This window comes from Stomoxys calcitrans, chromosome 3 (assembly GCF_963082655.1).
Source record: "Stomoxys calcitrans chromosome 3, idStoCalc2.1, whole genome shotgun sequence".
In the NCBI taxonomy this organism is placed as follows: Eukaryota; Metazoa; Arthropoda; class Insecta; order Diptera; family Muscidae; genus Stomoxys; species Stomoxys calcitrans.
Window position 1 is genome coordinate 29,699,137 of NC_081554.1, and position 21,687 is coordinate 29,720,823.

Genomic DNA, 21,687 nt, shown 5'->3' on the forward strand with positions numbered 1-21,687 from the left:
GTTCCCCAAAATTTGTTGGACTTCTTGGAGGGTCCTTGCTGCTCTGGCATTTCAGATTAAGGCAAATGTTATTAAAACATATGTGCAAACACTGTATAAAATTATTACTCCATTATCCGAGAAAATTGATTATCAGTAATGCCCCCGGTTTGGCATTCCATTAATCGAGGTCTGACTGTATAGATAAAGGATTTGAATTTCGCACAAGGAGTGGTTGGTGGCCCTTATGAATATAGATAGATAAATGAGGATTATCTAAGAACGTGCCGCAAGCAGAATTCTGCTCTCAATGGCATGCAGTTTGCGTCGTTTGCATTATTTCCTTTCATGTGAAGGAAAGTATGGCGTAATGCACGTATGTAAAGTTTCCGCAGTCTTAGCTTTCAATATGTGTATTTTTCTTTCTTTTTGCACTCAGTATTTGTGTAAGAGCCGGTGCCGCCCGGCCTCTCACTGAGACTCTCCGCTCCATACCGCTGATTGTCCGTGACTGCCGTTGCAGCTACAATTTGTACATTTCTATAACGAACCCTCGGCCCGTCGAGCTTATTCCAGCGCGAGGGGAACCTGTCGTTACACATACTTCTACCAATTTTGGACAAATTCAGAAGTAGAAACAAGGTCTTCAAGTCACTTGCCGGCAACACTCGGAATGGGAAAAAATTCCAATCATAGGACATTTTGCCGGTCATCGGTAAACTGTGTAGCATCAATGCGGCTTAATGAGCGATACACAGTGGAATAAGACTAGTGCTGCCTTAGTACGGCTGTCCTCTTACTTCTCATGTAGATCACCTTCATCTGAGGCCAAGTTTTCCAGCTCAGGCAGGCAAATCAACATTTTCTGGATGGGCAACTACCGTCCAGAGGTCAAGTTGTATATACCTGATCAGCGCTTCAAGTCAGAGCCTCTAGATTAGCAGCAGCGCATAAGGCAGTTTGAAAAAGCATTCAGTGGAAGTGAAAGTCGTAAACAGGTATCGAATGAAGAAGAACACTTAGCGCCCATAGCATCTGATAAAAGTTTAATTTACTCGACAAACCACAGTAGTGCAGACTCAAATATGCCCCAACAGATACAGCTGTCGCAATTCCAAATGGCCATAATACATGGTTTCCCTCTGATATAACTTCCATATTCTTCTTTTTGAAAAAATTCTACATAAAAAAGTCATAAAATTTTATAGCGTTTTTGTTAAAACAATAAGCTTAGCTTCATATATTAAACATACATATGTATACACTCATATAAAATATAATCGAGTCTTTTGCTCTTAGTAAATGCTCTTACAGGATTAATATCAAAATAATAAACAATATGCATACAAAGTTCTCTTTTAAACTGGAAATAGGGTTTAATAGATAAGATATACAATGTTCCTTTCTGTGTGTGTAGTACCTGTACTTCACCCGCCGAGGTAGAATGAAACGAATGCGCTTCCTAATTAAACTTAGGAACTTCAAATGGAACACACAATATCACACACATACACACTGGGCAATGTATAGAAGATGCGGATGATGATTAAAGCTCCAAATTTTTCGCCACCATATTACACATGTTATTATTCTTGCGATTTAGGGCATAGGTATGACCAGGGAATTTGTGACTGTGTTTAGAATGTACAGATTTTTGGTAATTGTAAATGGATTTGAGGTTAACCGTTTTGGTGCTCTTCAAACTGTAAAGAGAAAAAAAAAATAATCAGTATTTTTTTAAGAAAAATTTTTAATAATTTTCTCAAAAGATAAAATTTTCAAGAAATTTCCTCTAAAAAACATAAAATTTTCCCTAAACAAAATTCCCGTTAATTTTTCTCATAAACACAATTTCCATAAATTTTTCTCTAAGACAAAATTTCTAAGAAATTTTCTCTAAAGACAAAATTTCTAGGAAATTGTCTCTTAAGACAATATTTCTAGGAAATTTTCTCTAAAGACAATATTCCTAGGAAATTTTCTCTAATGACAAATTTTCCAGCAAATTTTCTCTTAAGACAAAATTTTTAGGAAATTTTCTCTTAAGACAAAATTTCTAGGAAATTTTCTCTAAAGACAAAATTTCAAGAAAATTTTCTCTGCAAACAAAATTTCTAGGAAATTTTCTCTTAAGACGAAATTTCTATAAAATTTTCTCTTAGACAAAATTTCTAGGAAAATTTCTCTTAAGACAAAATTTCTATAAAATTTTCTCTTAGACAAAATAGGAAATTTCTTTAAAGAAAAAATTTCTATAAAATTTTCTCTTAGACAAAATTAGACAAAATAGGAAATTTCTTTAAAGAAAAAATTTCTAGAAAATTTTCTATTAAACAAAAATTTTTGGAAATTTTCTATCAAAATTTCTAGGAAATTTTCTCTAAAGACAAAATTTCTAGGATATTTTCTCTTAAACACAATTTTTAGGAAACTTTCTCTAAAGGCAAAATTTTTAGAAAATTTTCTTCAAAGACAAAATTTCTAGCAAATTTTTTCTTAAACAAAATTTCTGGGAAATTTTCTATTAAAATTTCTGGGAAATTTTCTATTAAAATTTCTGGGAAATTTTCTATTAAAATTTCTGGGATATTTTCTCTTAAGACAAAATTTCTAGGAAATTTTCTCTTAAGACAAAATTTCTAGGAAATTTTCTTTAAAGACCAAATTTCTAGGAAGTTTTCTTAAAAGACAAATATTTCAAGGAAATTTTCTATAAAGATAAATTTTTTAGGAAATTTTCTCTTACAACAACAACATTTTCGAGAAATTTTCAATAAAGACAAAATTATCCGAAAATTTTTTTCAAAGACAAAATTTCCGTTTGTTTCTCTTTCGAGACGAGCTCAATGATCGGAGATTTTCTTTGCAAATGAAAAAGGAAAGCAAGAGTTCGCAACACACACCGAATTATACATAATTTATTGCGACAACGCCTCTATGATACAAATATCACATTAATAACACTCGACAACCCTGTCTATTAGCTGTACCTTTCCCAATGCATGTGTTTTTGAGTAATGACAGATTTTTTGTCTACATTACACTACACTACTCCCATGGTATACACATGATTCTGTACATCTGTTGGAAGTTGTATTGATGGCTTCGAACGCTAGAGAATGGCAACAGCTCTCGCTGTTGCTCCGTATGCCCAGGTTCGAATCCCGGCCGGGCTCTGCCGAATTTTTTCATTTTCATGAATTTTCCTCAAAAGATAAAATGTACATGAAATTTTCTCTAAAGACAAAATTTCCATGAAATTTTCTCTAAAGACAAAACTGCCATGAAATTTTCTCTAAAGACAAAATTTCCATGAAATTTTCTCTAAAGACAAAATTTCCATGAAATTTTCTCTAAAGACAAAATTTCCGTGAAATTTTCTCTAAAGACAAAATTTCCATGAAATTTTCTCTAAAGACAAAATTTCCATGAAATTTTCTCTAAAGACAAAATTTCCATTAAATTTTCTCTAAAGACAAAATTTCCATAAAATTTTCTCTAAAGACAAAATTCCATAAAATTTTCTCTAAATACAAAATTTTCACAAAATTTTCTTTGCAGACAAAATTTTCGGAAAATTTTCTCTAAAGACAAAATAATTTCCAGAAAACTTTTCCTAAAGACAAAACAAAAAGACATGGGAGTACCATGAAAGTTTCTTAAAAGACAAAATTTCCATGAAATTTTCTCTAGACATAATTTCCATAAAATTTTTTGTAAAGACATAAGACGAATCTCCATACTCACTTCAATTCCATTTCCGGTCTCTGTAAACGCATGCACAGCTTGAGTTCATCATAGAAGTCAATGTGCGCTTGCAGCACAATTTTTGGTTCATAGGAGAATACAAATTCATTTGTCACCGTGGCATAGGTAAATCCCACCTTCATTATGCCATAAACAACTGTGGCAGCACTGCAAAGATAAGCCCAAACTCATATAATCCAAATCATTGTTATATGTAATTCTTCATACAACTCACTTCTGTTTAATTTCAGTATCCGCATTACGATTCCAAAGACTAAAGCCAGCTTTGCCATTTAAATCTATCGATTTGGCACCTATCACATTAAAATGGGCTGTGGCACCCGACGATAACATCACATAGTGTTCATGATCATGCGCTAACATGGTACCCTGGAAGGCGGGTGTTGACTCCGATACAGTACCACTCCAGATGTGTGTCATTAACTCGGATTTTCCAGTAAAGAATATCAATGGCCGATGAGCTACACCATTTACTGAGATTTCCATACCAGCTGTTATGGGGCTATATTCCGGATTTTCTTCATTGTCGTCATCCAAGTCCTCCTGCTCGTCGGCATCATTGTTGTTGGACATAAATGTGTCCAAGCCGTTGGTAAAAATGCCAAGCTATGAAAAAAAAAACATAAAGTTTAATAAAAAAAAATTGGAAAAAATAAAAATTAGCTTTAAATCGAATATAGATGACTATAGAATTACATTTTCACTGAGGATGAACCGAAAACCAAGCAGTTCGTCCGAAGTCCGTTCGATTAGAGGAAGTATTTCAACCCCTTAAGCTAAGGCTTAAACAGCGCTTATTTAACATAGCGTATAAAGGATCATAGGACCTCTCGATGAAACTTTAAGGAGATGATCGAAAAGTGACTTAGTGCGCTCTAGTCCTTTGCATATATCGCTGTTTACATAACAGATAATTGCTAATGGATTGGACTCAGCTAGAAAAGTGTGCTTGTGGATTTATTGAATGGCTTGAGACTATGAAGACCACTCTGGTGAAGTCAGGACTCGCCGGTCCAACTAGGCAAAATCCCACTCAATCGGTGAATATGAATGACACTTCTTCACCGTATCCATCTCTTAAGGAGTCAATAAGCGACCTAACGGCTACTCAGCAACCGATCACCAGAGACTTCAAGCTCACATGAGAATGAGCTGTATTTACGAAGGCAAACGTCAGGTAAGCAAAATAGAATGGCTAAGACTATGCCTATGCGAGGCCTTGCCATTGCCTTTGTAGATTTGTGGACAAGAGTGAGGCCTATCACATTTTGAGAGGGTTATTTGGTAAACGATCATATGGAAGTTTTCGATCTTAGAGAAAAGACCGAGCTTGCTGAGTTCCCCTTCAAGGTACCAGGTACTGCAGGTACCAAGTACTACTGAGTCTCAATCCCATGGTAGCCGGTTGTACGTATCGGATTGACCCGATGGAGTTCTTCATCGACAAGGGCTGCCGCCTCAGTGTATAACACACTGCTACAACAACAACAACAACAACTACAGAGTCAAAAAGGGGTACAATATGCTTTCACTTGCCGTAACGTAATAGGTAGAAGTTGGAATCCGTAAGAACAAAATCGATCTCACGCCGAGAAGCGACTCCTTCTCTCTCGGCGCAATGGAGTTCCTTCGTACATAAAGAAGATATAAAGTTTGTTGAGCTTCTTTCCTTCTGTAAGTGTCCAGATGCTGTAACTACTCCTAAAGAAAAGGGGAGTCAAAATGGAACAGCCAGAGACTCAACAGTTTATGTGGACCAGAGACTAAACAGGAGAAAAGGATCAAAAGGTAACTTCACTCTACTTCTGTCGCCTCTCGATAGGAATGAGTACGCAGTGGACAGTACACTGGATGTCTACGGCACTGGTTCGGCCCATTCTCACCTATAGATGTCTGTTATGACATCGGGCCTTTTACAACAGTGCACTCCGCAGGATGATGGAAAGATACCAGCAGTTAGGCAGGGTTGAGGTCTGAAACAAAAAACGTGTGCCTCAAAGCAGGCACTGAGTTGTATGCTCGATTTTATACCCTTGCACCTTTATGTTAGATGTGTAGCAACGAAGATCACGCTTAGACTAAGGGATTCAGGAACCTGGCATTCCTTAAATTATGGAATTTCTTCTGTTCTGATGGATTATGTAGCAGAGGAGTGCTTCTTGACGGGCTGGACGTCGTTTCTCCGGAGAGAAATCTCTAGACTGAGGAAGCTCCGCTTTTCCAGAATTTTCGTGTACGTTGATGGATCTAAACTGAACGGGATACAGAAGTCTACATTGGGTTTCCTGGAATTAGGGAGTCATATAGGATTCTGAACGAGTGTATCGATCTGGAGGCACTCGAGACAAAGTCGATACTGGACCAAACGCATATTCAGACCTGTCAAAATGATGCCCTATGTACTGCGTCGGGTTTTCTACTCAAAGGCAAGACACGGTGAACAGCTACTGAGTGAACGCAGTCCTTAGACGAAAGCCATCCATTGCACCTGAAGAAGTTAACCTCCTGCGGCAAATCAGAGTAGTTCTGGCTTGCATTTCGGCAGATGCATCCGCCCCAATTCTTATAGAGCTAGGACTTATCTCAGCGTGTTGGATGTGTGGTCCGATTGCAAATCGGGACCACACGACACACGCTATCTGTTGAACAGCTCAGCCGATCGCACTCAACTTAGGAGTTCTGAGATCTGGATATCTAAAAAATCCAACAGACGAATGGATGAAACAATAGACACTGCAACAACAACAACATATCGATGCGAAAGCGGTTGCTTGATCGAACGTGAACAGCCAGATGGCGCTAAAGACTCCGCCGTCGAACTACGTGTGGTCGAGATTAGTTAGGAGATGCAAAAAGGTGAAGATTGTCATGCTCTGCTGGGTTGGTGGCGGGAAACGAGTCGCCCGACGAGCTAGACAGGACTAGATGGCTTATGGGCACAGGTCGTGCTACTGATTTAGCCAACCTTTAACTGTGCCTTTTTTGGTAGGTAGACGCTTTTGACTTGGGCTAACACCGTGGGTTGGAGCGTGGCCAGGGCCTTATAGCCAAGTGTTGCGCGGAATGGGTTGCCAATTTTCCTGGGGCTGAGAAAGCATGACTTAGGACAACTTAAACGAGTGCTGACTGGTCATTGTGGGGCCGATACTTTCTGCAGGGTCTGTGAAGACGCTCGAGCATTGCCTCGTAACTGCGATAAGGTACAGGATTAAGGGTGATTACCTCTTTCGTATATGAACTCCCAGATACTTAGCAGTCTCAATATTCTGGAATACTGTTGTTGTTGTAGCAGTGTGTTATACACTGAAGTACCAGCCCTTGTCGATGATGGACTCCATCGGGTCAATCAGGCATGTACAACTGGCAGCCATGGGATAGACTGTAGAATCCTGAAGTGACTGACTGACCGTAGCTCTCTGTAGAAAACTTCTCTGTGGTTTGCTTGGTCATTGTCTTGTGTTATGTGCTGTGGCGAATATGTATCTTTAATTTTTGTATTCCTTTTTCCTCTTCTCGCTCCTAGGATGAACACAATAGACGTAAGGCCTACAAATGACTAGCAAATGTGGGTGCTAGAGCCCTTCAACCTATCCTAGCCATACCACTGAACGGCTAATGTTGTTGTTGTTACAGTGTGTTGTGCGCTAAGCGGCAGGTCAATCCGGTACGTACAACAGGATGCCATGGGATTGACTGACAGGCTAATTATCAAATGTAGTCCAAGTTTTCTTTGTTGTTGTTGTAGCCACATTTTCATGTGAAGGTGGCGATCCTCGTTAAGCTCCTGTAAGTGAGCAAGCTTGTTACGATCCAAAGGACCGATTGTCGCGGAAACAGGGTGGCCATCGGTTATTTAAAGAGACCAAAACCTTGCCTTATCATATCGTGCATCATAGGCAGTCAGTATTTCTACAAGAGCAGGTGCCGCCCGGCCTCTCATTGAGACTCTCCGCCCGATATCGTTGATTGCCTGTATGGAACGTTCCACTATCCTTATCCTGTGGACGCGTCCGGCAGTTCGTCGCTAAGAGTCTCGTGACAGCGATGAACACCACACAGATCAGAGCTTAAAGTTCCGGCCTGTGTGGTGCTCACAGCTATCCCGTTCCTGGAAGGCTGTCAGCACCCTAACTGCTGCCGGCAAGTGACATGAGGAACTTGTTTCTTGCTCATGACTTTCGCACATTTTGCAGTGGCTTGTGCGGATGAACTACAAAGGCTGTCTATTGTGCCACCACATATTTTGGGATAGTTTTCAGCTGCCAATGTTCCTCCGCTACGCCTTGCTGAACAATGTCCCTGAAAATTTGGTGGCAAATATCTTAAAATTTCTTGCAACAAAATAAGCGTAAAAAGTAGTCATTTAACCCAACGAAAAAATCCTGAACTTGTGCTGAAACCATGACCCTACCGTTCGCATATCATACGATTTCAATACCAGCCTGAGGGAGTGGAATACAGGATAGATAGAAGTTAAACGGTCTTTACTACAGGCGAGAGAGGGCTGCGAAATCGATGTCATGGTATCGGAGTATGAGACAAGTTTACTCAACTCTTAACCAGACTCTGAATGCGCATAAATTCTCCGGAAAATTTGCAAAAAAAGAATCTCCATCTGAAAATCACCACAGTTATATTACCTTAAAAGTGCTAGCTTCATATTCTCCTGCTTGTAGAAGCAATTCCACCGATCCGTGGCGTAAAACTCCTTTATGGACTTCTTGAACACTTAGCAATGTTTCATTGAAAGCTGGTGCTGATGACAAAGGACGTGATAAAACCGAGGTAAAACCTAAGAAAATAAAAAAATGCGAATAATTCTTCACTTTCAACTATTCCAAGTGTCTCTCCATACCTTTCTGTCCCAGTATGTGATAATTGTTAATGTGAGGCCTCTCACTCAAACACATTTGCAACAGAGCTTTAAATTTCGGATGTTTCTCGGCATACATTTGGAATTTTTGTATGACATAAGTCTTAATCTCAAAATGACGATCATTCGAAGCCAAATAGTCCAACATATGACCCAATTCTTCTTTGGTAGGACGCATATCCAATAAAATATCCAAAGCCATAGTACGTGCCGAGGTGGCATACTTTTTGCGGCTCTGATAGAACATAAAGGTAAACGCGAGACGATGTGGTTCTTGGAAATGTATAACAGAGAAACGCTTTAAGGCTTTCATGGCAGCCACAGACAATTTGGGTTCTGCCAAAAACGCATAACCCATTAAAGTCTCAATGGAACGATGATCGGCTAAATTCTGCAGACCTCGAATCATCAAAAGTTTACATTCTTCATCTTTGCCACAATTTTTCTTGAGATTTTCCACTAAATAATTGCGTATATCAATTTCAATGACTTCACGCTCAAAGTGATGGGCCAGTGAGGACATGCATTGGACGAGGGCATTTTTGATTTTCTTATATTGCATAGAATCATCCATAGACTTGACTATGGCAAAGAGATCCTTGATTATTTCCTCTTCAGGATGAGTGCCCACTGCCAGCGATTGAAGATATTTTTCGAGTAGATCAAAATCACTGAGTTTTCTATATTGGAATGTAGCATTGATGGCTTTGTGGGCATCGAATGTTTGTGTGGCGCCCAGTAAGTCCACCAACTGAGGTAGAATATTTTTATGGCTTTCTAGTATCTCTTGGAATTCTTCTTGTTTTGTAATACGGGCCAAAGGTACAAGCCTGGCAAAAGCTTCAGCTAATTGGTAATGGCCAATTCGTTTGTTAGCCAGATGTTTGGTGTACTTATTAATTTCGCTCTTCAGCTGAAAGGGAAGGAAGTTGAAAACATTGTTTCTTTCATGTATGGCAATTTTAAAGAAATCTTACCGTCACTAAACCATACTCAGTTACCGCTCCATCAACATCAGCTTCCAAATCGAATTCACGATACCATTCCATAAGACTTTGTACGGCCTCCTCCAAAGTCTCAAAGTCAAGCTGTTCTACATGTTCCGTTGTGGCAGTGACATGTTTTAGTGTGAGTAGAGATTCAACAATGGTTCCCACCTCGGGCTGGGCAGTTAAATGCATTTTGTGTGTTTCCACAGAATGGGCCTGTAGCAAAGATCCTTCAGGGGAAATGTCGTATACAACATTTTCGATTGATAAACGGGAAATATCTGGAAGAATGGACATGGAATACTACTGATCTAGATTTCACAAAATTTCCCTCACCCAAAGGCTTTTCTCCTCTATAAGCCACCTTCAAATCCCAATTAGAACAATCGGTCTTCTTTTTCTCTACCCTTTCCTTAGACTTGGCATTATAGAAGACATTGCACATGCCGGACATATCGACTTCCACCATGGGCCCCACTTTGTATTGTATTTGCAATAGCGATGCTATACCTCTCTCTATATTGAGCAAAGATTGATCTCTATAAGTGTGGGCAATAATCTTGGTGGGGCCATGACCTTCGAAGCGTATATAGAAAGGTCTATCGGGAATTTTGATAATATCTTGAATTCTCTCCTTCCCTTTTTTATCGACAGTGGATACACGATTTTCGGTAAAATAGATTTGAAGCAGTTGATCTTGGTTTTTACTCCATACACTGTTGACCTTGAGTAGGGTAGTAAATGTGTAACTTGTCTCTTCGGCGGCACCATGGGAAATTTCCTTGATTGTTACCTTATTGGTAAGGGTGAAGAAATGTTGACTGTTGAAGGGAACGAGAGGAGCAAATAAAGGTTCTGAAAAGAAAAATAAGATTGAATTTTTTTGGAAAATTTTTTAAATAAAATTACACTGAAAAATATTAAAATGGTCTACTAAACATTTGCACACCAACGTTCCATTAAGGAACAGAGGGGATATAAGGATACGTGTGACACAGAACAACACCCCTTAGAGAGAGAGACACTACTTAGCTATCCCGTGCCCAGCACGAGAATCTTAGCTGCGAGCTATCGGAGGCGTCCACAGGTAACGGATAGTGAAATGTTCCATACGGAGTAGCTGCAATAGCAGTCGCGGACACTCAGCGCTATCGAGCGGAGGGTCTCAGTGAGAGGCCAGGCGGCACCTGCTCTTGCACAAATACTGAGTGCCTATAATGCTCGATATGACAAGGCGGTTTATTGGCGCCTTTAAATAACCAATGGACAACCTGTTCCCACGGCGATCGGTCCTTTGGACGGGAACGAGCTTGCTCATTAGCAGGGGCATGACGAAGATCACCACCTCCACATGCAAATGTGGTTACAACAACAACAACACCACTTAGAAAGAGACACTACTTGGAAAGAGAAATACAACAACACTTAGAGAGAGACACTATTTGGAGAGATAGGCATCACTTAGGGAAAGAGACATCACTTAGAGAAAGAGACACAACTTAAGAGTCAGACGTCACTAATAGCGAGGCAGTACTAAGAGAGAGAGGCTCACTACGAAAGACACTTGGAGAAAAAGAAAGGCATCATTTAGAGATACCATTAAGTTAGAGGGTCACCACTTAAAGAAGAGTCATCACTAAGAAAAGGACACCCCTTAGAGGGAGGCATTACTTAAAGAGAGACTCCCCTTAGAGAGGTACCATTTAGAGAGCGAAACCAATTATTGAGAGAAGTTACTAACAGAGAGAGACACCACTTGGAGATAAAGATATACACCAGTTAGTTAGAAAGACACCACTTAGAGAACAAGGCACCACTTATAGAAAGAGACACAACTAAGAGAAAAACGCCACTTAGAGAGAGACAGTACTTAGAGCGATACACTACTTAGGGAGACGGCACCAAAGGAAAGGCCCACTAAGAGAGGGAGTCCAAAAAGAGGGATATACCTCATAAAGAGACATGAGAAGCTCAGCTGAGAGCTACCGGGAGTTGTTGTTGTTGTTGTAGCAGTGCGTTATACACTGAGGTGGCAGCTCTTGCCGATGAAGAACTCCATCGGGTCAATCCGGTGCGTACAACCGGCTGCCATGGGAGTGTCCAAAGGCACCGGCTGTTGCTTAAGTACTAAGTTTGCCTATGATGCTCGATATGACAAGGCAAGTTATTGGCTCCAATGATTATAACGTTCCGTGGCGATCAGCGTTCGGTCCTATAGACCGGAACGAGTATGCTTACAACCAAGAGCTTGACGAGGATCCCTACCTCCACATATAGACATGAGGCTACTACAATAACAGTGACACCACAAAGGAGGAGAAACCTACAACAAGGGAAGAGACGTCCCATAGAAAGCGACGCTACATAGAAAGCGACGCCACATAGTAAGAGACACCACAAAGGGGGAGAAACCACTTACAGAGTGACACAACAGGGAAAGAGACGCCACATAGAGAGAGACTCCACTAAAATATAGATGCCATTTAGAGAAACTCTACCTTGAGAGAGACACCACTTTGAGATAGAGAAAGCGAGACATGACTTAAGAAAAATGAGACATCACTTAGAGAAAGAGCGAGATACTACTTAGATCGAGGGATGCATCACGAAGAGAAAGAGGCGCAACACAGAAGAAGATACCACTTAGAGAGACACTACAAACATTCAGGCCGCCACTTAGTGAGACCCTTAACTTCAGTAGAATTTGTTTGAAAGGGCAGCATCTTGTGCCATATGACTTCTTGAGATGATTTTTAGGAACTGTGTTTTGTCGTACTACGTTCCGACTGAGTGGCGGGAGGTTTTCATCTCGACCTCGAGACACTACACTACACCTCGAGACAATCCCATGGCAGCCGGTTGCACGTACCGGATTGACCCGATGGAATCTTCATCGGCAAGGGCTGCCGCCTCAGTGTACGTGTTCGTCTTTTTTCGTCATGGGAGAGGCACATCCCGGAGTGCCTTCTCCGTATGCTTTTGGTCCGTGCGGGGATTGAAAAGAACCCCGGACCTTGGTTCTGTTCCGTTTGCCAGAACCGCCTTCATCATCGGTCAGTGTCGGTGAGGTGTAACAGGTGCTTGGAGTGGGTACATTTCCGTTCTTGCTCTGGCCTAACTTCGCTACGGGAGTATAGTCATACTGGCTATGTCGCTAGGTGCTGTGCGAACACAGCCAGCAGTGGGTCACAAGCGTCGCCGTCGTCGTCGGACTATGTGACCCCCCCGACCTCTCCCGTACGGCAATTTATGCAAAGACAGCACCCTAGCCCTACTATTGCCAGGCCAGTGTCGGGAAATGTATCCTTCCTGCAGTTAAACTGCAATGGACTGCGAGGCAAGATTGATGAGATTGTGGATTTTATGAGTCGGAAGAGCATATCGGTCGCAGCGATCCAGGAGACAAAGCTGACTAACACCTGCAGCTTGCACAGTTGTCACGGCTACAATGTGCTACGTAAGGATCGCTCAAGGAATGGAGGTGGGGGATTGGCCTTCGTTATACACCATTCCGTGCAGTATAGACCTATCTCGCCTGCGCTTGACGCTAGTGACCCATACATGGAATGTATGGGGGTAGCAGTCAAGTCTGGTACTGCCGAGATAGAGATATACAACGTGTATATACCGCCGGTTGGCAGCTGTGTCCCGATTAATGGCCAGGCCTACAGCCCCGACATAAGTGGGTTGCTATCTGGCCATAGTCGTCTGGTTCTGGGGGATTTCAATGCACATCACTCGTCATGGCATTCTCCCCTAGGCAACGACCAGCGTGGCATAGCTTTGGCAGAGCAGATAGATAGCTCCACGTTTTGCACGGTGAATGAGGATGCCCCCACTAGGATTACGAGGAGGTGCAGCAGCTCGCCAGACATCTCAATCGCATCCCCTGATCTCCTGAGTGACGTATCCTGGCAAGCCGTCATCTCTTTGGGGTCAGACCACCTCCCCATAATCCTCACCATCGACCGACCACCCGACTTCATAACCTCTGAGCGCCGAACGTTCATCAACTATAAGAAGGCCAATTGGACTGGCTTCAGAGAGTATACCAATCGCCGCTTCAATGAACTGCCACCCCCCTCTGATGTGCTTGTGGCCGAGAGGAAATTCCGAGACATCATCAACGCAGCAGCCGCTCGCTTTATACCAGCCGGTCGAATACCGCAAGTGCGACCCAATTTCCCGGCGCAAGCAGTGGTACTCGCAGACGAGCGTGATGGGATTCGTGCTATGGACCCCGCTAACCCCAGAATCAGCGAGCTGAATCTGGAAATAAACAGGGTAGTCAACGAACATAAGCGGAATTTGTGGCTGGAACACTTGGAGCAATGTAACTTAGGCACCGGTGCAGGCAAATTGTGGGCCACTGTTAAGTCTCTCTCGAACCCCGGTAGACGGGACGACAGGACCTCAGTCACTTTTGGCGAGTTAACCGTGACTGATCCGAAGAGATGCGCCAGGTTGTTCAACCGTCAATTTATCGTGCATCCCGAGAGAGACAGGGCAAGGAGGAGAGCCATTCGCCGTATTCGTGGTCTCCGAGCCGATGAACAGCCATCACAATTTACCGTGGGCGAAGTTACGAATGTCATCCGTGGCGCCAAATCTTCCAAGGCGTTGGGCCCCGACGGAATCTCTACATTGATGCTGAAGAATCTGGATTTACCTGGAGTTGAGTACCTTACCACTGTCCTTAACCTGTCATTGAACACTCTTATAGTTCCCGATGTCTGGAAAATGGGCAGAGTGATCCCGCTACTGAAGCCTGGTAAAGACCCGAGTTTGGGGGAGTCGTACAGACCGATCTCCCTTCTCTCACCAGTGGCTAAGACGCTTGAGGCATTACTCCTCCCGAGCCTCGTAGGAGAATTTCCATTCGCCGAGCATCAACACGGATTTCGGAGACTGCACAGCACAACAACAGCTTTGCATGCCATCACCACACACATTTGCCGTGGCTTCAATCAACCCAGGCCATGTGATAGGACGGTCCTCGTGGCATTGGACCTATCGAAGGCATTCGACACGGTCAGCCATGCCAAATTATTTGAGGACATCGCCAACACGTCCCTCCAGCCAGGCCTTAAACGTTGGGTCGCGAATTATCTGTGTGGCCGCCAGTCATTTGTGGAATTTAGGGATAAGAAGTCAAAACACCGTAGAGTGAAACAGGGAGTTCCCCAAGGCGGGGTGATATCTCCGGCTCTGTTTAACCTCTACCTTTCCTCCATCCCACCTCCTCCAGACGGCATAGAGATCGTATCATATGCGGACGACTGTACGATCCTGGCATCAGGCCCCCCACCCATTGATGACATCTGCGACAGGTTGAACGTCTACCTCAACGAGCTTGCCTCATATTTCGCTGCAAGAAATCTGAAGATATCCGCCACCAAATCTTCAGCCACACTGTTCACTACAAATACGCGTGAGGTGAATTCTGAGCTGACTGTGATGGTCGATGGAGAATTGATTCCGACCATCAAGTGTCCCAAAATACTTGGCGTCACATTTGACAGCTCCTACACTTTCTCCCCACATGCCACAGCAATCTGCAATAAAGTCAAAAGTAGAAACAAGGTCCTCAAGTCACTCGCTGGCAGCACTTGGGGTGCAGACAAAGAAACCTTGTTGACCACGTACAAAGCAATTGGCCGGTCTGTGGTAAGTTATGCAGCGCCAGTGTGGTCACGTCAGCTTTGTGACACGCAGTGGAATAATATTCAGATCTGTCAGAATGCCGCCCTCCGAACTGCGACGGGCTGCCTCCTTAGTTCTCATGTGGACCACCTCCACCAGGAGACAAAGATCCTACCAGTGCGAAGACATAACTACATGCTGTCTAAGCAATACCTTTTGGGCTGTTATCGCAGAAATCATCCAAATCATCATCTTGTGGATAGATACCCACCGCCCAGAAGCCTTAAGGTAGATCTACATGATCTAGAGCGTGAGGTCCAGCGCTATAAGAGAGAACCTCTAGATCAAGCGGCATATCAAGCGGGTCTGAACAACATTCATGCAGACACGGTAGCAGACGCGTTAACTGGCTACCGGGTGAATGTAGTCCTTGGAGTACGACCGCCACCCATTGCACCCGAAGAAATCGACCTCCCCCGGCAAACCAGAGTGATTCTGGCTCAATTACGTTCCGGCAGATGCAGCCGCCTCAATTCCCACAGAGCTAGGATTGATGCCGACGTGCAAGATGTATGTCCCGACTGTAACCAGGGACCGCACGATACACGTCACCTGTTTAACTGCCCGGCCAGACCCACTCGACTCAGACCCAGATCCCTGTGGACGCACCCCATCTTAGTCGCGGAGTTCCTGGGTCTTGACACTCAACAGAATCAAGCAGACGAAAGATAGTACACAATAAACTGCTACAACAACAACAACAACAAACATTCAAACCGCCACTTGGTGAGACCCTTCACTTGAGTAGAATTTGTTTGAAAGGGCAGGATCTTGTGACATATGACTTCTTAGGAACTGTGTTTTGTCGAACTACGTTCCGACTGAGTGGCGGGAGGTTTTCATTTCGACGGTGGAGAACGAAACCACTCTCAGTACAAGAACTATAGGACAATCAATCCCACATCCTTCGTCTTTAAGACCCCGGAGAGACAAATTGACGCTTGTTTAATAGGCCTTCTCAAGCTTTCGAAGCTCGGAGAGACAAATTGACGCTTGTTTTATAGGCCTTCTCAAGCCTTCGAAGCTCGGAGCGCTGAGAGCTACCGGGTCAACAGCTTGCGGATAGTGGAATGCTCCATATACGGAGTAGCTGCAACTGTAGTCGCGGACAACCAGCGAGTGAAATGTCTTAGTGAGAGGCCGGCCGGCACCGGCTCTTGCTTAAATACCGAGATACTCGATACGACAAGGCGAGTTATTGGCGCCTTTAAATATCCTCTGCTCTGGTGGACGTGGGAACCTCCCTATTTGGATAAGTTGGTTTGATACGATTACAGGCGAAGGACTCGATTAGGAAGATTGACACCAAAGTTACTCCCCCAAAAGCAATTGGCTATTTTATTGCTTTTGGTTATCAATTGCAGTCTGAGGATGAAGGCCGTTATTTACGCATATAACGTAGTCGTCACGGTGGGAGGCTGATTTTCCTCTAATAATACGGACTTCCTTCAGGTGGCGTTGAGGTTGATGATTTTCACCAGGAGAAATCGACCTCCCCCGACAAACCAGAGTAGTTCTGGCTCAATTACGTTCCGGCAGATGCAGCCGCCTCAATTCCTACAGAGCTAGGATTGATGCCGACGTGCAAGATGTATGTCCCGATTGTAACCAGGGACCGCACGATACACGTCATCCGTTTAACTGCCCGGCCATACCCACTCGACTCAGACCTAGATCCCTGTGGACCCATCCCATCTTGGTCGCAGAGTTCCTGAGTCTTGACACTCATCTGAATCAAGCAGACGAAAGATAGAACACAATAAACTGCTACAACAACAGCAACCAGGAGGCTCGAATTCATATAGCATGAAGCCACCTCGAATAACCCCGAAACCAGTGGAGATATTGTATACCTCAAGAGGACTCTTTTGTAGGGATTTTTGAGCAAAAAAATCCAACAAAAAATAATTTTGGGCAAATTTGACAGCCTGAAACATTTTTCGAAATGCCGAGGTCAACAACTTGAGGGGCCTGCCACCTAGGGCCTTGATTTCGATAAAACCACTGCCCTAACCATTATAAATTTCACAGTGTTACCGCTATCCGTTCTCAAATGGCTTTTTTGCTAGTTTTTTTTTATTCTATCCCACTGTGTGTCGCCATATAGTGAACAGTTAGGCGGGGCTAAAGACTCTGGCTTCATATGGCAGATGAAGTCGAGACTATTTAGGAAATGCGGAGAGTTCCTTCGGATCATAGTGAAGACTGTCAGGTCTGCTGGTTCTCGGGCCATCATGAGTTGGCGGGGAATCGAGGCAGCCGACGAGCTGGCCAGGAATGGATCGCATATAAACGCGAATTGTGCTATGGAATCAATGGGCGTTTTTAACGATGAGCGCGCGAATGATGTGCTGCTGGTTGCAGGATGACAAATGACCTGGGGCTGAGGAAGCATGACTTCAGACTTCTGATAGAAGACCTGACTAATTATTGCAACGTCAGAGCCTTGACGTTGTTATGTAAACAGGTAGAGATGGATTTCCATAGAGTGTGCTGTGACAAGGATGAATTGGAGGCAGTCAAGCACATTTAGTCTCACAGCCCCGCAATTGGAAGGAGAAGACAAAGAATAATGGGTGATCAACGTTTTCCATGCTTGGAATTATGGTAAAAAATATTTTTCCCAATCGGTTTGCCATCCCTGAATTATGGTTATGGCTGTTCAACTCAACTCACACATGCTATGAAAATTAACTTTTCCACAGTCGGTTGGTTAACAATTTTTCATTGGAAGATTTTAATCTGCGAACAAGCCATTAGCATTTATTTAACATCATATTATTCCAATTTGGAATCAAATCAATGCGTGACTGAAAAAAACAGCAACACTAAAAATGAAACAGACTTTGTTGTTAAACCTTTTAAATGTTTTTCACTATTAAATGATAAAAGAAATTTTACATGCCTGCATTGTAAATGTTTCAAAGGCTAGTAATTACAAAAGCGTTTTTTATGTATCATAAAAATTGTTAAAAAATAAATAAATGAAATGCATTGTGTAGCCATGAACAACTTTAAATACTACAAAAAAAACCCCATCTGTAGATAATTTTTCAAAATTTGTATGATATAGGGAAATGGGGTCTAACCGTATCGTGAGAGTATGATATCGGCAGCTATGTTATGGTTTATGAGAATTTTGGCAGTACCTCTTTTCAGCATAGACTGAAAATTAAGATGGAAAACTCTGTGAGGTCGCCATTCGTGGAATGGAATTTTTGAATATTTCTTACACGGTTTGAAGACCCACCTATCCCCTCTTTACCATACCAGGTACCGTTTTAAGCGTGTCTAGATGGCATACCCAGCGAACGCAGACCTTGGAGTTCGACGGCCACCCGTTGCACCCCTAGGCTAAGTAGAGTAGATCTGGCTCAACAGAGTGTCTATATAGCATACCCAGCGAACGCAGATCTTGGAGTTTGACGGCCACCCTTTGCACCCCTAGGCTAAGTAGAGTAGATCTGGCTCAACTGGGTTCTCCAATTTAGTAGCAGAGTTCCTAGATCTGGAAATTTAACAGAACCCAGTAGAGGAATGTATGGTTAAAAGCCCCTCCTTGCGAATTCTCTAGTCACAATGTTCCTTTTCCCTTATCATAATTTTTCTAAGCACTTCTCTAGTGACAATTAAGCATCAAACCAATTTCCAAGAATACAGGGAGTCTTTATTTCCATCAAAATGTCATGTATAGACTTCACTTTCACGTTATTAAAATCTCTTTCTAAATCTAAGAGGGCCGCCATAGTCAATTCGTCTATTCCAAATTCCCTTCTACATAACCAACCACATGATGAAGTATCAACTGACCCTTAGTGAAAGGATGCTGAAAGCTTTCCCCTCATTTACCGTCCCGGCACGGGATAACTATGAGCTCGACACAGGCTGGCACTTTATGCTTCGATCTGTGTAGTGTTTATTGTTATCAGGAGAGGCTTAGCTGGAAGTCACCAGGCGAGTCCGCAATTTACGGATAGTGGAATGCTCCATACGCAGTAGCTGCTTCTGCAGTCGCAGACAATCAGCGATATCGAAAGGATCGTCTCAGTTAGAGGCCTGGTGGCACCGGCTCTTGCTTAAATACTGAGTGCCTATGATCCTCGAAATGACAAGGCGAGTTTTGGCGCCTTTAAATAACCAATGGTCATAATGTTCCCACGGCGATGGGTGCTATGCACCGGAAAGAGCTTGCCTCACTTATAGAAGCTTGAAGAGGATCCCTACCTCCATATTCAAATGCGGCTGTAACAACAACAACAACCTCATATCCTGTCATTCCTGCTGTCCGGGATCCAGCAAGGCCCAACATAGCTCAAAAAAGCTCCTTGGCATGTCCTTAGCACTCAGAGAATCACATGGCGCAACGACCAAGACTTAACCGCTGCCTAAATGTGTACGCAACGAGACAGACCGATAGGGAAGCCGCTCTTGCATCAAATCTAGCAGACGATGGATTTTAAACCATGCCAAACCAAACAAACGAACCAACCCTCAATTCCACTTCGTATGCGTTTTGCATACTCATGGTTGTTACAGCCCGGCACAGGATAGCTGTGAGTACCCCACAGGATGGAGGTCCGAAGTGTGTGGTTTTCATTGCTGTCACGAGAAGCTTGGCTGCGAGTTGCCGGGCGCTGCATACGGACAATCAGCAGTATCGAATGGAGCGTCTCAGTAAGAGGCCGGGCGGCTCCGGCTCTTGTACAAATACTGAGTGACTATGATGCTCGATATGACAAGGCAGGTTAGAGGCGCCTTTAAATAACCAATGGCCACCCTGTTCCCGCGGGGATCGGTCCTTTGGACCGGAACAAGCTTGCTCACCTACAGGAGCTTGAAGAGGATCGCCACCTCCACATGAAAATGTGGCTACAACAACAACATGGTTTTTACAGATTTGGTGAGGAATGGCAATCCTTGGTTGGGAATAATCCTGAATCGAACCCGGTAAACCCGAATTTAAGTGGGGAACTTGATAATTTCTTAGTTTGGTTTAAATGACGCTGCTGATTCATACATATTTTGAGTCTTATTTTCTAAACTGCCCAAGAATGCGCGGTTATCATCAGGTATTTGCTGCTGCCAGCCACGTCACATTATGATTTCCTTCAAATTTTTAATTAAAAACGAGATGTAAGAATGCCTCATACTGGAAGCTGATGTTGAATTTTGTTAAACAACAACAACACAGTCACAGCAAATAATCACACATCAATGCTACCATAGCCTACAAACAGAACCATAGACGCCAGTATCAACAACAACAGAAGAAGAAAACTTTCACCATTATCAGCTTGACCCATACTGATTATGCTTAAGGTTATCATCATTATCCAAAAAAAAAAGGAATGCTAATGTATGGCTAGTATTTATACGCAAGGTGCAGGTGCTTTCATTTTTCAAACGATTTAGAATATCTTTCATGGTGTTCATTTTAAATCGTTAATCATCGATGAACTTCGTTGGGAGAAAAGTGGAAGTCAAGTTCAATAAACTTTATGCATTGTTTGCCGCTTTTACGTAGTCGTTTGTTACCAGCAACAAAACGTACATGACTTGAATTTCTAATAAAAAGTATAAGGTTTTTGATAGAAGCTGTAATTACACTTTGGGTTCTAAGACAAAGAACTAAAGATTACGCAGTTTCTTGACCATTACATTCACAGCTTGGCCATGTATTATCTTGTTAATTCACTTTAGAATATGTACAACTTTCTCCTTAAACTTTTCTTTGGTTTGTAACTTACCAGTGCCATGGGACATACAACACATCCAGCAGAACGTGCACAATATAAAAATTCTCAACATCATTGTTTGGCGTTTCGACTTTCTTCTCACGTATAACAATATTCTCTGCTTGTGCAGAGATTGATTGTCTTCTTCGCTTGAGTTCCGTTGCTTTTGGTTGTGTTAATTCATTAAATGCAATTGCAACAATTGATTCATTAATAAAGCGAGCATTTAGCACTTGATCGATGGTGATATGAATTGAAGTGGCGAAGTGGCCGCTTTAAATTATTTACGAATTAAAGAACAAAACGAAATGTTCGATTGCCGGCGGGAGGTGGCGGGGTTTAGATTCTTAACTAATTGCCGACAAAAACCATACCGTTCACTCCGTTTGTTTTTATTCTGGTTGGGGCTACAGATGTTTATGGAATGTTGGGATATTCTTGTTTGGCCGGCATAACGGCAATGCTCATTGAACACAGCTGATGGGGAATGTGTTCATTGAAACAGCTGTTCAAAAGGGAAAGAAGACTTACATATGGTCACTTCCCACATGAAAATTAGTTGTGCGAGTCACGCTAGGCAGTGTTTTACTTACAATTCTCAGTTTGAATATAAAAAGGTTGGTCTCACGCGAACTGCTGT

The 21,687-nt window shown here is 42.8% G+C and overlaps 1 protein-coding gene across 1 annotated transcript; it reads right to left on the reverse strand.

Annotated features, from left to right (window-relative positions):
• Window positions 1-1,176: 1,176 nt before the first annotated feature.
• On the reverse strand, window positions 1,177-21,472 carry LOC106096334 (microsomal triacylglycerol transfer protein). Its single transcript, XM_013264033.2, has 8 exons — window positions 21,060-21,472; window positions 9,946-10,464; window positions 9,598-9,890; window positions 8,603-9,533; window positions 8,388-8,539; window positions 3,962-4,353; window positions 3,727-3,894; window positions 1,177-1,682 (listed from the first exon to the last, which is right to left on the reverse strand). The coding sequence occupies exons 1-8, from the start codon at window positions 21,121-21,123 to the stop codon at window positions 1,526-1,528; spliced, it is 2,676 nt and encodes an 891-aa protein (XP_013119487.2). The 5' UTR covers window positions 21,124-21,472; the 3' UTR covers window positions 1,177-1,525.
• Window positions 21,473-21,687: the final 215 nt, after the last annotated feature.

Bases quoted from the DNA above. Each gene is read 5' to 3' on its own strand.
- LOC106096334 (XM_013264033.2), bottom strand. From the start codon at position 21,123: ATGATGTTGAGAATTTTTATATTGTGCACGTTCTGCTGGATGTGTTGT. The intron at 9,891-9,945 runs GTGAGGGAAATT...CCATTCTTCCAG, and splicing joins TAGAGGAGAAAAGCCTTTGG to ATATTTCCCGTTTATCAATC. The intron at 3,895-3,961 runs GTGAGTTGTATG...TTATCTTTGCAG, and splicing joins GATACTGAAATTAAACAGAA to TGCTGCCACAGTTGTTTATG.